Below are 16,293 nucleotides of genomic sequence, written 5' to 3' on the forward strand. Positions count from 1 at the left end.
TTGCACCACCACAACTCTTGGCGATGTTGGCCAGTGGATGGGATGTTTAGTTCTTCGCTTGGCAGTAGACTGGACAAACAAGCTGAACTGTGCAGTGAAATTCAAACCCGCCCGTTTCTTCCCAACAGCGGGAGTTTTGTTTCGCGCTTGGCATTTTTCCACCGCCGCAATCGGCAGTTGCGATGCCATACTCAGACCCTTCTGCCTGAGGCCGCCAGTCCCACTCTCCACACTAGGCACTCCCAGCACATGACCTCCGCTTTATCGATCCTCGCCTCGTCCCTCTTCAGTAATTGCATCCTCTCAATCCCACCTTGGCTATCCATTACACCTCGGCCTGGGAACAGGTACCGAAGAAGAATGATGAAAAATGTTCCCCTTGTCATCACCACCGCAAAAGCGTCGACGAATTGAACAATCTCAATCCCACCCCCATCATCATGCGGTCTCTCTAGATTCTCATCCCCATCATTCGCCGTCATCCATATCCACATCAACACCGACAGCAACGGCAAGCACTACCCTGCAGCCCGAAACCGGGACCGGAGCCGAGAAGGGCAATCCCTCCCCCTCACACCAGCCACCGACTCAAGCAAGCAATCAGAGCCACACCACCAACAACCCGGAATGGCACCATTCCGACTACACCACCTCCGCTCCACCAGCCCACGGTAACAGCCAGAGCTACGGCTCACCCGCGTCGATTGGCGGAAGTCTCAGCGGAACAGGAGCAGGCGGCAGCAACGGAGCCTTCCACTCCCCCGCCGGCGGCTGGTCCCAGGATGGATTCTCGCAAGATCCAGGATTCCTGGCCTCGCAGGAAGAGCTACGATGTATTTTATTTTCGCTAGCTCATTCGGCGATTCCGACGAGGGTCGGGAGTTTGAGTCCCGATCAGCAGGACCAGTATCAGGATCCAAATCGACTCGGAGAACCAAGTCGGGGTGATGGAAATGATGCGAGCGATAGAGGAGGAATTCCAGGATCGTCTTTACGCGCGCCGGTCTCGAGCGTGAAGAGAATCGAGTACTTGAAGAATTATGTCGCGCAAGTGGCGCCTTGGGTGAGCTCTTTTCATTTCCTCCTTGTCTTCCCTTTCTTGCGGCAGCTTTATTCCTTCCTGGTCACATGTTCTTTTTCTGTCGGATTGGCTGTACTTTTTGATATGCGATCAATCATGTCATTTCCTACACCCACAGATCATAAATATCTAACCCTCTGTCTAAAAGCTTGACATGTTCGACTCCCAACACACATTCCAACAACAGATGCCCGCATTAGCAAGAACATTCCCGGCGCTTTCATACGCAATCCTAGCCATTTCTGCGCGCCAGATGGAGCGCAAAAAAGGAATTCAAGATTTCTTCGACAGTCTGGAGCTCTACCAGGAAGCCATCCGGCTCCTAAGCCCCGTGCTGCAGGTCCGCGATCCGAAAATTGTCGCAGCTTGTGTGCTTCTGTGCTGTTTGGAGATGATGTCGGCGCGGGCGCAGGACTGGAGGCGCCATTTAGAAGGCTGTGCGGCGTTGTTCGATGCGTTTGGGATTCATGGATTCAGTAAGGGGCTTTTGCAGGCGATATTTTGGTGTTATGCTAGGATGGGTAAGTCTCCTCTTATTTGTCTTATGAAAAGGCGTTTCTTATGGGACTGTACTGGCTATATGACATGATATCTAAATTTGTCTAGATTTGTGTGGAGCCCTCATCTCTGATGGCACTCAAACGACACTTCTGCATCCCTCCAAGTGGCTTCCTCCAGGATACCACGAGAACGATGCTTATGGATTGTTTAAAGAAGCCAAAAGCCCAGATATGCATGCGAACTATGCAGTGTATCTGTGTATGAGAGTGACCGAGCTCGTCTCTGATCGGACAAAGTTCGTGGAGCTCGGAGAGGACAACGGTTGCACACCGGAAGTGTTCACCTCTAAATGGCATCAGCTTTGGGGTGAGCTACAATGCTGGTTTTCCGAACGCCCCAGCGAGTTGGTTCCAGTGCAAACTGTCAGTCGGAAGCCTTTCCCACACATATTCTTCATCCACTGGGCGGCAATCTCGTCAAACCAGCTATATCACACTGCATGCATTTTGCTGCTCAAAATGATGCCTAAGGGCACCAAGCTCTCCCGATCGCCCACCCTGTCACTCCTATGGCATGCACGTCGGATCTGTGGCATATCCTTAGCGAACCCACACCAAGGCTGTCTCAATAATGCAATCCAACCGCTTTGGATTGCGGGGAGACTTTTCAGTCATATAACGGAGCACCAACAGATCATCCAGTTGATCAGAGATATTGAAGCCGAAACGGGCTGGGGAACATGTTGGCGTATTCGGGATTTGGAAGTCGCGTGGGGTTACGATACTCGTCGAAGCACGAGAAGTGCCGTCACCAGATCGCATACCATCGCTCTTGAGTCCCATGGCTAATCGCGAATTGATTTGACCCACTTACTCAGCACCCACCTTCGGAAAATGACCATTCTTCACATAGCTGCATCAGCTTTTCACCAACATCCCACCCAGTTAGCAATTTGATACGGTCAAATCCTTGCAAAATCTCCTTCTGCTGAGACTCGTGAGTCATTAGTCTAGCGGCGATAAGAAACGACGCCAACAAGCAGGGATCCCAGCATTCCCGGCGATCATTGTTCAATGCGACACCACAAATTTGTTGAGCATGCCACAGCGGAGACGAAAACCGAGATGGAGAGTTGTGCAGCATGACCGTCCGCGGTTTTGACTGGAGCAGTAATAGCATGGCTGTGTGGTACAACTGATTGCTGAATGCACCAGCCCCATTTGCGAATAGCAAAAGGGGGAAACCGCCGTCTGGATAAAACATTTGGTCATCCCCCTCAACCTCTATCATTGGCTGGAATTCGAGCGGGCGCAAATGATACCATTGATTCAGTTCCTCAAAAACTTGTAACCAACTGTCCATCAATTGATGTGGCACAGATAGCTGATTAGACATGTCTTCTGTATGGCATATAATCAAGGCCTTCCCAGTAATCCAAATTATCGAATGGGCGTAATATCGGATCCTCTCATAGGTATCTTCTGAATGAGAGATCAAAGATATGCTAGGAATAGGGCTCATCGGAAGTGGTAATTGAATAGCTCTATCGTTCGCCAGCGCTGCTCCCAGATCTGTTGCATGTTAAATAAACAAAGAATCCCATTCATCGCCGCGCAATTTGCACTTACCAAATCGCAGTGCCAGCCAGTACATCGCTGCATTTATATCCGTATCATGCGCATATTGAACCAAATAATGAACAGTGTCGAGGTATCTGTTTCTATCCCAGGCCATCGGAATATTCGAGACGAGATGTCGTACTTCATCGAGGACGTATAGCAGGGAGTCTTCAGTGGAATCACCACACGCGCTAGTATTGGCTAGGGGCTCGGTGAAGTCTGCCAGAAAGCCCCTTTCAGGAACGCTTTGAATCATACACGCTTTCGAAAGTTGCATTAGCGTAGAAAGAAGCTTCTCGGAACCCATGGCCGATTGAAGACCACTAAGACCAAATGGCTGTCGCATATCGCAAATATCAAGCTGGATTGAAAAATGTTAAAGCGCCGCTTATCACGGAGCCTGGTATGGTCGGACTCACCCAAGGAGCTACATGGTAGCGATAATGACGTAAGAGCTCCAGTCGCTCGGACTCGGGTAAAGAAAGGTAGTTGATAGCGGGCTCGGGGTCCAGCATAACCGCAGCATGCCCTTGTACCGCATCATTTGAAGGAATATCCATGTGATTCCGGCCTTCTTTGCCCGCTGTATAGGTGCTCATCAAGGGGGGTAATATGAGGCTGGAATCGAAATCAGACAGACCAGGCGTGGTGTCTGTGACGGTCGTCATATCGCTCACATTATTGCTTGACCCTAATGCCAGCAGGCCACGTACGGCGGACTCATCTCTGTCGCTGAAAGCTGTGCCAGACTGAAAATGTTTGTCGGAAAGGCGATCAACAGACGAAGGCAAGTGCTGATGATTATGAAATATGATGTCCTCATCGACATCGCTGTCATGTTGCTCATTTACATTGCGAGTATCCCCATCATTGACTTGTTGTGTAGTTTGTATATCCGTCTGTGTGACTGCAAAATCCGTAGTCGGGCTCAGCACGGGAGAGGGCGACTCGTCCGTCGACGCGTCCGTAGCGCAAGCGAGAGGGTCTTCCTTCACGAACTAAGCTGCAGAATCAGCATCAATACAAGGAATCTTTAAGACAATCTCACCTGGATCTTCTCGTAGCCGGCATCTTTCTTCGGCGTCCGTAGCTCCAGCGCCGACACCGTAAAGATATTCTTCTCCAGGAAAGACACCTGCAACCCATACTGACACACCAAGTTCTTATCGATGCAGTTCTGACAGTTCGGTTTTCCCTCGTCGCCTAACTCGGGTGTAGAATCAGCATGAAGCTCCAGCAAACTACCAGACGAAAATAAACAAAACACTCACATTTCCGCCGTCGCACCCGACAGCGCAGACAGCCAGTCCGACATCGTTTGAATTTCGGCGTCGGTTGACCAGAGTGACCCGAGTCCGCCATAACAACAAAGGAAAGATAGGGAAGGGCGACGCATAGGTAAAGATGATTGTGGGCTGGGAAGTTGGAAGTGCAGAATGGAGATCAGCAGACTTCTTAAGAAAGTAGGTGCAACCGCCTAGAGGATCACCTTCCCAAACTGGCCACGTTCCCGGGCGGCTGTTTCCCCGCGGTTAGAACTGCCGAGTTGGGAAGCCGCGATCCACCACGGAATATCTGCACTTTACCCCGGATTTTATCTGGGCAAGATGTTAAATCCGCGATTGGCTTGCTTATCCATGGCGGTCCGATAGCAGAAAAGATAATTATGAGATTCTCCGTCGCAAAATAAATGCCTAATCAAGTCATAAAAATATAACAATTTCCGTGTCAGCAGAATAATCCCTCCAGCTTTGACAGTGTCGGATGTTTTGAATATGTATTCAACAATTGCTTCACTCTTTCCGCCTGCGACTCAGTAGCAAAATACACTTCCGTCCGATCGCAGTAACTTCAAGCAAATTGTGAGTAATTTCGTTGCGGCCCTCGGGATTGTCAGGTCGTACAAACCCCTGAGCGCGTTGAGCGGTCGGGCGGCAAAGTTTTCCGACACCTCTTGACCCCTGAATCCTTTCTTTCTCCTAGATAATCATCGATTCATCGATTCATGAAGCTATTCCCAAGCCAATCCTATCGTTTCCAGTAAATATTCGACCTCTTCAACCCGGATTTCCACACAAATAGCATTTTATTCTTTCACCAGAAATCTATTCTATGCAATTATCAAAACCTATAGAGTCGCTTCTACCTCATCCACCACCAACACCTTAATACTCCCATTTTTCGTATCCGACGAGAACCGAACCGCCTCGTCCGCCTTCTCGAGCGGAAAGACGTGGGAGACCAGTTTCTTCAGATCGAGAATACCCCCGCTTAGACACGCGATTCCGGGCGCCCAGGTGTCTCGGTACCGGTTGATGAATCTCAAATCGATCTGTGAGTCAGTCAGCAGATTGTTCAACCCATCAGCCGAAAGAAGAAGGAAAGACTGACCTCTGCCAATGACAAATGCATAAAGGGCAGATTGTTCATCATCGCCTTTCCAACCCCAATCACCATGACAGTCCCGCCTCGACGTGCCGTATACGCCGCTGTACAGACACTGCTCTCCACCCCTGTGCATTCCAGCACGGTCTCAGGAGCAACGTATTCATCGTCGCCGAAGAATCGACGAATGCCAGCTGCATTTCCTTGTGCATCCAGCGAGGGGTCGACCTGGTAGGTATGACAAGACGGGAGGAACTCTTTTGCGAAGGCTAGTCGACGGGGCTCGAGATCTGTCACGACGATGGGATGGGCTCCGGAGGCACGTGCAGCTGCTAAAGCGATCAGACCAATTGGACCAGCACCGCAGACGACCACGCCTCGTCCGAGAGTTAGTCCGGCGGAGCGAATCCCGTGCATGACGACGGAAAGTGGCTCGAGGAGTGCTCCTTCGGCATAGCTGACGTTATCAGGGAGTCTGGTTGTTTTTATCTTGGTTAGGGCAAAGAGTGGTCAGAGTCTGAATTGTTGGACTTACTTGTGTAGCCATTTCGCCGGATGGACTTTGTACCGCTGCATCGTGCCATGGTAGGGGTAGACGCCGGAAAACTGAACATCTTCGCAGAGATTGTAGCGGCCTTCGTTGCACAGAAAGCAGTTCGCACAGGGAACACCCGGTTCTACTGCCACTCTGTCGCCTGTTTTCATATCAGCAACCTCTCGTAATATTCCAAACACTATCATCAAGCCCTCACCAGGTGATAGACCCTTAACTCCCGGGCCGCATTTCAACACAATCCCAGCAGCTTCATGTCCAATTATACAATCTCCCTCGAAAACCAAAGACCCGATGCGCCCGGTCTTCCAGAAGTGAACATCGGACCTGAAATTTATATCGATCAGCCCCGATCAAGATGAACTGTCTTCGACTTCGGTAACATACCCGCAAATCCCAGTAGCCTTGATCTGCAACAAAACCTCGCCTTCCTGGGGCGCGAATACAGGAGCGTCGACCTGTTTGAGGTTATGGTCTGCAGTGACTTGTAAGGAAGGGTTGGCAAATGGCGGATGTATTAATTTGCTGCGGGATTTGAGCGAATGGCCGGTAGTATCATTCAACAAGAGCCGGTCGGTCTCGTTGACGGGGTGGATAAGTTCTCCTGGAGCCATAGTTTATAGTCAGAAGTGGAGTAGTAGCAGAGAGATTGAGATCGGAACCGAAAGATGGGGTGTTGTGCAGTATTTATTGATGTGTTGGCACCGATCAAAATGCGGGGAGTAACGGGTGGCTCAAGTTGCCCGATGGAGATGGAGAAGCACGACGAGTGGAACTGGTGGAGTGAGGTGCAAGAGACATCTTTTACGCCGGCACTCGCAATCGTGGGGGTATATGAGATGCGCTTGTATTCCTTCATGTTCATAATTCTTTCTAGCTGTGTTTGGGTGAATTCAACTACTCGCTGTCCTCATGCGCTTACCTGTTGGCCCTCTCAGTTGTAACTTTCTGCACGCCTTAGGAGTGTAACCACTAACTAACAACATGGAGGGAATGAAATGCGCACAAGGAAAGAAGAGTGAATATGATTGTGAATTGATACAGCTCACTCAGGAACTCATCGACGCAGCTGCCCCTCGCCCAACAGGCAGAGTGTAAGTGTCTCAGGAACTGGCAATGCGGATGTCTTTCAGGAGCTTTCCTTTCACTCTATCCCTTCCACAACTCCCAGAAATCCTCACTCCCCTCTAAAATATCATCTACTCCAGGCTCACAATATATTTCTTCTCCTCCTTGCTGCTGCCTATCTTCTTCAAGCTGTATTCTAAAGACCTCTCAGTCTTCCGACCGCTAGAGTCCACCTACGCGATAACCACCATTTGAACCTTCTATTGGACCGACGAACTGAGACGTTTTCAGCCCTGAAACCATAATGGCTCAGCCACAGGAGGATTTCAATGAGCCTTTCGGCGATGCTTTGAAATGGGCACCGGCTTTGCCTATGGAGATAATCCAATCGATCTTCTCCCACGTCGCAGAGAACTGTAACATGCATGACTGGTACCGACTGAGTCTCGTCAACCACTCCTGGTATTCCGCCGCAACCAAACAGCTCTACCACAGTTTCAAAAACCATGGCGACTTGAAAGACCGTGAGCGTCTGTGGCAATTCATGCGGACAGTCGTTGAGGAGCCAGACCTGGCCAAGATTGTCAAGGCGGTTGACTTGATCCATTGTTTCAAATATACTGGGCCTGCTAGCCCGTTTCTAGCGGAGAGCTTCTGCACCAAATATCGCTCTGCTCTTATTCGGGGAATCCAAGAGTCTGGAATTGATCGCTACCAAGACGAGAATGACATCTTGGAAGCACTCCAAACCGATGATCGACGACCCATCGTATCCATCATCCTCGCCTGTCTGTCCAACCTCGAGACACTGTCCATGCACGTTACCAACAACGATATCTATCTCCGCGCTGTTGCACAGAATGCACCCATTCATAAAGATATCTTCCCCGCCAAGTCAGTGCGCAGTACCCTCGCTTTCAAACAAGTCAAGCGACTGTTCCTGGACACGGACGATCAGCCATACGGAAACGTTCCTCTCGAGATAGACCGCTACCAACCCTTCATCTACTTCCCTCAGCTGTGCGAGCTGACTCTTCTGCACTGTAAATTTAATGTAGAACTTTTCTCTTGGTCATTCGGTGGAATCGGAGAAGCACGGCCCGGTCTGTCTAGCAACCTGACCAAAGTGACCATCGACCTGTTTCGAAACACCAGGCTTGAGGAGTTGCTGAAGTTCCTTGACGGCCTTACCGCACTGACCAGCCTGTGTATCGACTTCAGCAGCATTCCTCGCTCCGAATGGGACATCTACGGTCCAACCGCGCTCTGGGACCACCTATTACGGTTTAAAGAGACGCTCAAGAAGCTCGATATCTACTACCTAGACATTCCTCAACACCAGCCCAGTCCACCCGAGTTCTGTCCTCCCATCCACGAATTTATCAATCTCAAATCTCTCAGCATCGGGCCCGCCATGCTTTTGGGCAACTGCAAGAAGCATAGAGCTCCCTTCCAGCTCATGGAGCATGTTCCGTGCGGACTGGACTATCTCGGCCTCTATGGTGACCCGGGATTTATTCAGGGTCCCTGGGCGGTCCCGGAGATGGAAAGCCAGCTGGAGGCTCTAGCTATGAATCGCGAGCCCAAAGCGATTGATGTCCAACTACTTGGAAAACGCTGCGCCCTGTTGCCGATCAGCAAGCTGAGGGCTGCTTGTAAGCAAAAGCGAATTCGGTTCGACACCAAGCGCATGAATAGAGGAGGTTCCGGATCAGAGTTCGGTCTATCCAGCCATAGACACGCAAGGCCGCATAACCCCGACATGTACCAAGCGCTCCTTCAAATCGGAAGCAACATAACTCCATTTTGATCTCTTTGTTTGCGAAGGCTTTCCTGATTGGGTTCCATAGTTATTCTTGGTGGGTAATGTCTTGTTTATGCATGGTGAACGCTAATTCGATACCGAAGTCTCAGAGTATCTTGTGGTTGTGTGGGAAGTTGGGCTTGTACTTCTATCTTGACCTTTCGATCAATGTGTAATTCGATCATCAAGTATTGAATGCTACTACTGAAAATTTCATCCATCTATCAGGTCCGTAACACTATGGCACACACGATGCTATTCTAGGAAGTCATCAGTGCATACCCATCCTTCAACAAAACTAGGAATAAGAAAAAAAGGAAACGCAAAGGAAGATGGCAAGGGGTGAAAGTTTGCCTTACCCGCTACTTGGCACAGCGTGACCAGGAACGTGGAACAAAGGAAAGCAAGACATGGCTCCTTCTACTGGTCTTCATGCATCGGCAGGTAGCAAGACAACGTTGAACTAGCGTGGGCTGAAGCCGGCCAATCGTATTGGAGCCGCTGCAAGCTGTGATTTATTTTGGATTTTCTTTCTGCTCTTTTCGTATCTTGAATGTATGTATGGTGAGTAGAAATTTGACACCAAACTCAGGAACAGACCTACTCATCGTTTTGACAATAGACTTCTTGGTGAAATGTGATTCTCGTTACCAGCTACCTCATAAAAGAATCGGCAATTCAACAAGTATGGCTATTTTCCATGACATTCATTCTATCGTATTCTGGCGTCAGGGTACGATGCAATCGCTCATTTGAGTTTGCCCATATGTAAGACACGCCGGGGCAATGGAGGCAGTGAACACTCTTTGAGTTGAGATTTGGAATCTCTCCTTTTCAGGAAGGATGTCTCTGGCATTATGGACTCTCCCTCAGTCTCCTGGAGTCAAGCAACATTGGCTCTAAAAGACAGATCATGGAACTGCATTAGCAAGACTGTAAACCTCCCCAAATTGAACATCTCGATATCAAACCCTTCTTCTATCAAATTCCCTTCCACTGAATAGCCAACTTCCTCATTTCCGCATCCTAGCATTTCTTTCAGACGTACTTGGCCACATTTCAACATGAGCCCCTCAACACCTAGACATCTTTCGACTTTGTTCGGGATATTGAAGCCCAAAAAGCCGCAGAATGCCGATCATTGCCGGAGTGTCGCTGAAATTCAACAAGACGATCAGAACTCCCCATCACCATCGCCTCTTCCAGACATCGAAATCAACAATACCCTCCGAACCCAAACATTTCCGAACATCTCGAGCAGGAGTCTACGCTCGATAACCCCAGTCCACGAAACCCTCTGGCTCCAGGCATACCGGAATGTGAAAGATGACCCGGAGAAGGGGAAGTATGTCCAAATATATGAGCCCCTGTTGGCGGAATACCTCCGGAAGAATTCCGATACTGGCACGTTGCATTCAGTCTCCGGTGCGCCATCAGACGTCCAAGAAAAACGGCTAAACGACATGATCAGTGACGGGCTGAAGAGAATCGAAAACTTCAAGACTGGCGTTGAAAAATGCGAGAAGGTGATCGGGGCCATGAAGCCTTTGAAAACGTTCCTCGATGGGCCTTTGAAAAAGGTTCCCTTAGCTGCGTTACCCTGGGCGGTTATTTCCTCAACGATTGATGTATGTCTCTTTGCTCCTTGAGAACTCTTTCAGAAACTGCTGCTGATAATTCTGTCTTCTAGCTTTTGTATAACCCAGCTAAAGCAGGGAAAGACCTTTGCGATGGGATCGACTACACCACCAATACAATGAAGCTTCACGGCAACTGCACTAATCAGCTCTTGTCCCTCGACTATGCGAAAGACGGTACATGCCTTCAGAAGTGTCGCTCTATCCTTGAAAGGCAGGTCCTAGACATGTATGAATTGCTCCTGTTTTACCAAGTAAAGAGTGTCTGCTACTTCCATAGAGGCCAGTATCTCATCATTGCGCGGGGTTTGTTGAAGCTCGATGATTGGGATGGCGATTTGGAAGACATAAGAAAAGCAGAAACCGATCTCCAACTGAACTCCATTCGTTATGAACAAATGCGACACAAAGCGAGCGACGAGGAGGCCAAGGTCAATGAGAAATATGAGAAATTCCTCGAAAGCCTATGCAGCGCCGATCCACGATCCCAGCTCAGCAGAATCCAGGACGAAGAAGAGTTAATCGAAGACTTGTACTCATGGGTTTTCCAGAGGCCGGAATACCAACAGTTCGTTGACTGGGAACAGCAAGACTCTCCGCCGATCCTATACCTCGGTGGGGGCCCAGGAACTGGGAAAACCAGGATCTTGTCGGGGACAATTAAAGCCCTTCTGGACCAGAGACTATCTGATGACCGCTTCCGGTAAACGCTGTACTTCTTCTGCCAAAGTACGGATGACAGGGCAAACAACAGTGTTGCCATACTTCGGGGCCTGATATGGCTCTTGCTGCTCCAGCACCCACAACTGTTTGGCCCCATACAATCAAAGGCGGAGCAGATTTCCAAGGGACAGCTGCACTTTAGTTGTTTGTGTGATATCCTTCACGATATTCTAAAAGATGGCTCTCTGGGACAAATCTTTTTCGTTGTGGACGGGGTGGACCGTTGCGATGAACCGTCTAGGGAACAACTCCTCTCGTTTATCAGTGAGGCCACACACACACTCCCGAAAGTGAAGTGGATAATCTCAGGCAGACCGCACGGTCTACAATCTATGCGATTCGCTCAATTTATCGATCTTGACGGGTACGACCGTTCCAACGATATCAACGTCTACATTGAACGGAAGACCATCCAGCTGAGAAGGATGCTTCGGGCTCGAAAGAGCAAATTTGATGAAGCTTACATCGGATCTGTCGAGGACAGATTGAGAGCAAAAAGAAGCAACACGTTTCTATGCATCTCCATGGTTTGCAACGAGCTGCACAGATTGTGCCAGAAAGATATCTTTATTGAATCGGTCTGGGATGAGATCCTAACAAATGTTCCCCCGAAGCTGCGAGAACTTTACACCTTTTGTCTCGAACGAAGAGACAGCCAGTTGGACTCAATCCAGATGTCTATATACCGGAAAAATGTTTTGGCAGTTACAATGGTCGCATTAGAGCCGTTGCCATTCCCGGACGTCGAAGTACTGGCTGATCTTCCCAAGAATCGAAATGCAGTACGACTAATTGTCCAAGGCTGCGAGCCTTTCCTTACAATTCGCGACGACACTGTACATTTTGTTGATCAATCTGCCCGGGATTTTCTCTTGGAACATCCTGCACAGCTCTTCACTGGGTCTGAAGAAATTGTCAACTCCAAAAAGACACAGCGCCTCCATCACCAAATTTTCCAGAGGTCCCTTGAGGAAATGGACAAAATCTTGAACCAAGACATATACAGCCTCGGCCGGCCTGGAGTTCTTTCTGACGAGATTGTAATTCCGGACCCCAACCCACTACGCCCAGTCCAATACGCATGTCGACACTGGGTGAGTCATCTAGTCCAAAGCCAACCCAGCTCGAATGATATGGAAAATGTGCTTCAATTCCTCGAAAGGAATTTCTTGTGCTGGTTAGAAGCGTTGAGCCTGTTGGGAAACCTTCCGTATAGCATTGGACTAATGGATCAATTGCAATCACTTTCGGAGGTAAGGTCTTACGAATGAACCCGACGTACTGCACAGAGATCGCTAATATAGCAATATTAGGCCCAAAAGTGCCCCGGGTTGTTGAACTTCCTGGGTGACGGAAGACGACTTATCGTCAGCTTTCTGTCTTGTGATTTCAAGGCGCCTCTGCAGCTGTATGTCTCGGCGCTCGTATTTTCCCCTGAGGAAAGCATCGTGAGACGCAGGTTTCAAGAGGGAACCCCCCAGTGGAGCCTGAAAACACCGAAGATGATACAAAACACTGCATCTGAGGACTCGGACGGCCACTCACGTTCAGTGAAAGTCGTGGAGATTGCTCCAGACGGCTTACAGGTAGCAACCGGTGGAGAGGATGGACTCATAAAATTATGGGATCTCCGCACTGGGAATCTCCGAAGCAGCTTTGTCGGTCTCTCAGCAACTGTGACATCAGTAACTTTCTCATCCAATTGCAAGCTATTAGTAGCTGTATCTAAGGGAGATGCACTTGCAGTATGGAATATCGAAGAGAGTCAGCCCACGAAGAAATTCGAAAGAGCTCAATATCACGAGCTCAATGATGTCGAGTTTTCCCAGGATGATCAGTTGATACGCGCAAAATGTGGAGAGGACGCTCAATTCTGGGATGTTGAATCAGGCTCCCGGGTTACTGAAGATTCTACGAAGAGCGTTCAAACAACAAATGCACGGGATTACCTGACAGAAAGTCAAATGCCCATTAATGCCTTCGATGAGTGGGTTTTTGTTGAAGGAGAGAGAGCTCTATTGCTCCCCCCGGATTACAGGCCCACGCAGTGGGCTATGCATGATAACACTCTTGTCATTGGAACCATGTCTGGTGATGCGCACTTCATCTGTTTCAACCAAAGGAATGGAATGTTTGGGGGAACACAGGCAGAAACTTGACTAGGACACAGATTGCCAATGGATAGGTTGTCAGCAAACAATGTGACTACCTTCGACCAACGGGCACGCGCCAACAATAATTGTGTGGATTTTGGATATTCTGAAGACTCTATCAAATTGTATTAGGAGTTTTATCATCGAGTATGCAATGCATTGACAATACGTGACTGCGGTTGTTGTTCTATAGTTAAGACTGAACCCCGATGGGTACGTATGTTGTATAAATTGTTGTCAAATGATTACTGCTCAGCAGCCTCTGAGGAACCGACAAAGAACCCAATTCTGCATGATCTAGAAACCCGCATTGTTTCCATTGCATAAGGCTTCTGTAAGAAAACCAGTATCTAGCTACTCCGGAGGAAGCCGGGGGTCCGTCCTGCAATGTGCGATTAGCACCAGAGGGATGGATGGATAAACAATCGACAATTCGATATAGACTAGTTTTCCTCCAGCACCGACGGATGGCTCATGCGTTAGCATGACATTGATTGATTGTGCAGAAGATTTAATCTTACCCTTCTTCCCTTGCAGAATCTATAGGCTTATAGGCTTATCTCTTCTAAATACTGTGTAACAATCTCTACGCTAAGCAACTCTACATGTAAAATCTCCGGGTGATTTCGAAGGTCTCTGTCAAGAGTATTGCGCTGGCTTTGTTTTACTTTTTTTCTTTGTTTTTATTATCTGTCCCATGTGGTCCTGCATGTAAGAGTAACCAGTTGGGTGCGTTCTTCAATAGCCATACCTTATCTTCCATCACAGCGGCTATTGGATGCCTAAAAAGTACCGATGAAAAATAGCTCACTTCCACATACACAGCTGTAAGGGTCGCGAGCAGGGTTTCTGCACTCATCTTCGTAATATCCTTCTGCTTTGATGGCAGAGGCGCCAACACCGACGGCGTAATGGAAGCTGGCTGGCGATGAAACAGAAACCAAGGTGAGGACAGTACAGATTATATGGTCAGAATTTCTCACATAGGTCGGATTTCTAGCGTAGGGTATTTTGCCATATGATGAATGAAAGCCTGTTTTTGAGAAACTCGACATGGTTCGAAACCAGCTGAACAAAGGGACTCGTAAGAGATAGAAGCTGAAAGAAGCCTTGCCCAGATCCTCGGTATGGCCCATTCATCAAAATGGAGGGTTTCGGATTGTCGGCCTTTTTCTTCTTTTCTTTTTCTTTTTATTATTTTCTTTTTTCTTGTTCAAAAAAAGACAATGTGAATGGGTTGCAATTACGTCCAATCTGAATTTAGCAGTCTCATTCACCGTAACTCTGATGTATCCGGCAACGTGAATGAGACGAGTCATTGATGACCGCTGAATCCAGAAACTTCAAAAAGCCTCATGTAGAAGGATGCTGGTCAAAAGAACTATAAAAGCCTCTCGAGTCCTCGAATACATGGTCAGTGTCGACGCAATTAAACAGATACTCATACACTGCTTAAGCCATTTGAACTCTCAGCATGGTTTTTGGTGCCCCCATTTTCAACAGGATAGCACCTAATGTTGCCTTCTATCTTGACAGAGCCAATGTCCCCAACCTGCTCTTCGGATGGTTAGCCATAGGTCTGGCTGACACCGGCAAGGACTCTTCTGAGGTTGACTTCGTAATTCCCGATGCTCAGATGCCCGCCGCCATTGCTTCTCTGGTTGCAGCCGATTACCCTCTCTGCACAGACACGAAGTGTGGCGAACTCGAATCTGACAGACTTACAGGCTATGCTCGTCAAAAGGAATTTCCGTTCACATGGAAGCACCACTACCACCCCAAGCCCTCCGCTCATTTCCATATGGGTGGCACAAACATCCTGTCACTGCATGTGCAGTCTGCGCTTCTCTGGTGGTTGCCGGAGCTGAGAATTGGCCCACCTGCTGTTGATGACCCAGATCTCATGCTTTGGAGGCTTCGGAATAACACCGACAGCCTGCTACCGTCATATTCGGAAGATCCGCTATACGTCCAACCAGCGATATGGGAGGATCTACCTCAATACTCGGAAATTCATTCAGGGCAAAGTGAGCGCGACAACCATCCTATCAAGATTCTAAATCAGAATTCCTTAGTAGAGGCATGCATAATGCTCTACTGTCGCGACTGGGCCCGGAACGAGCACCTGAAAGTACTATGGGGACATATGTTGACAGAGCTTTCGGATAGAGCTCCCTGCCGTACAAAGAAGAATGTTAGAGCTAGGTTCAAGCGTGCTTGGGATTCTTTGAACTTCCGGATTGTGACGCGGAGAGGCTTCTTTGAGGAGATGCGCGCGCTCCGTGATAGACTGGCTCGGGATAACGAGCTTGGTCCTCTGGTTAATGGAGAAACCTGGTGCCCTCCCCGACACGACTGGACCTCTGGCTGAGGGAAACACTTGGGTCCGTTCTCGGACATCTCGTTGCTTATCCTCCCCTGTCTTCATTCCCTCTTCATATTTCCTCTCCTCTCTTGCCCCCTTGGAACCCTTCTGCCCTTTCTGTCTTTACATGGATTACTTCAAAACTTTATCATTTTGCTTGTTTAATAATTGCTGCACTTTATTTATTAGCGGGGGCTGTCACAGTCATATAATAATATCTCGCCTTTACTTATTCACTTATTCTCGTTGTCTTTATTCACTATTATCGACAGCAGCTTTGGCTATCATGCCTCTCCACCTTTTTCGTTAGGCTTTTAATGTCATGTTGCTATTTTTCTGTGTTTATTTTAAAGTTCTATATCTCCAAGTACGGTTATCCTTTTGAGAGAACACTAGGCCATATA

General features: G+C 48.6%; 6 protein-coding genes across 6 annotated transcripts; 4 read left to right on the top strand and 2 right to left on the bottom strand.

The window, feature by feature from the left end:
* Positions 1 to 315: 315 nt before the first annotated feature.
* On the top strand, positions 316 to 2,904 carry P170DRAFT_438022 (putative C6 transcription factor). The gene is made up of 3 exons (XM_024849494.1): positions 316 to 1,063; positions 1,230 to 1,602; positions 1,688 to 2,904. The coding sequence occupies exons 1-3, from the start codon at positions 371 to 373 to the stop codon at positions 2,428 to 2,430; spliced, it is 1,809 nt and encodes a 602-aa protein (XP_024703667.1). The 5' UTR covers positions 316 to 370; the 3' UTR covers positions 2,431 to 2,904.
* Positions 2,456 to 4,563, bottom strand: P170DRAFT_476983 (Zn(II)2Cys6 transcription factor domain-containing protein; the record flags this gene model as incomplete). Its single annotated transcript, XM_024853403.1, has 5 exons — positions 2,456 to 3,153; positions 3,211 to 3,562; positions 3,621 to 4,199; positions 4,250 to 4,404; positions 4,473 to 4,563. 5 exons carry the CDS (start codon positions 4,561 to 4,563, stop codon positions 2,456 to 2,458), a joined length of 1,875 nt encoding a protein of 624 aa, XP_024703668.1.
* Positions 4,564 to 5,205: 642 nt separating this feature from the next.
* On the bottom strand, positions 5,206 to 6,753 carry P170DRAFT_411170 (putative alcohol dehydrogenase; the record flags this gene model as incomplete). The annotated part of the gene is made up of 5 exons (XM_024846877.1): positions 5,206 to 5,533; positions 5,593 to 6,061; positions 6,122 to 6,281; positions 6,339 to 6,466; positions 6,527 to 6,753. The coding sequence occupies 5 exons, from the start codon at positions 6,751 to 6,753 to the stop codon at positions 5,330 to 5,332; spliced, it is 1,188 nt and encodes a 395-aa protein (XP_024703669.1). The 3' UTR covers positions 5,206 to 5,329.
* A 370-nt stretch (positions 6,754 to 7,123) lies between these two features.
* On the top strand, positions 7,124 to 9,017 carry P170DRAFT_427454 (uncharacterized protein; the record flags this gene model as incomplete). Its single annotated transcript, XM_024847772.1, has 2 exons — positions 7,124 to 7,233; positions 7,499 to 9,017. 2 exons carry the CDS (start codon positions 7,124 to 7,126, stop codon positions 9,015 to 9,017), a joined length of 1,629 nt encoding a protein of 542 aa, XP_024703670.1.
* A 1,058-nt stretch (positions 9,018 to 10,075) lies between these two features.
* P170DRAFT_427455 (uncharacterized protein) lies at positions 10,076 to 13,530 on the top strand (the record flags this gene model as incomplete). Its single annotated transcript, XM_024847773.1, has 4 exons — positions 10,076 to 10,639; positions 10,702 to 11,351; positions 11,391 to 12,624; positions 12,685 to 13,530. The coding sequence occupies 4 exons, from the start codon at positions 10,076 to 10,078 to the stop codon at positions 13,528 to 13,530; spliced, it is 3,294 nt and encodes a 1,097-aa protein (XP_024703671.1).
* A 1,468-nt stretch (positions 13,531 to 14,998) lies between these two features.
* P170DRAFT_476988 (uncharacterized protein) lies at positions 14,999 to 15,895 on the top strand (the record flags this gene model as incomplete). The annotated part of the gene is made up of 1 exon (XM_024853404.1): positions 14,999 to 15,895. The coding sequence occupies one exon, from the start codon at positions 14,999 to 15,001 to the stop codon at positions 15,893 to 15,895; it is 897 nt and encodes a 298-aa protein (XP_024703672.1).
* Positions 15,896 to 16,293: the final 398 nt, after the last annotated feature.

The sequence above is a fragment of the Aspergillus steynii genome (assembly GCF_002849105.1).
Source record: "Aspergillus steynii IBT 23096 chromosome Unknown P170scaffold_5, whole genome shotgun sequence".
In the NCBI taxonomy this organism is placed as follows: Eukaryota; Fungi; Ascomycota; class Eurotiomycetes; order Eurotiales; family Aspergillaceae; genus Aspergillus; species Aspergillus steynii.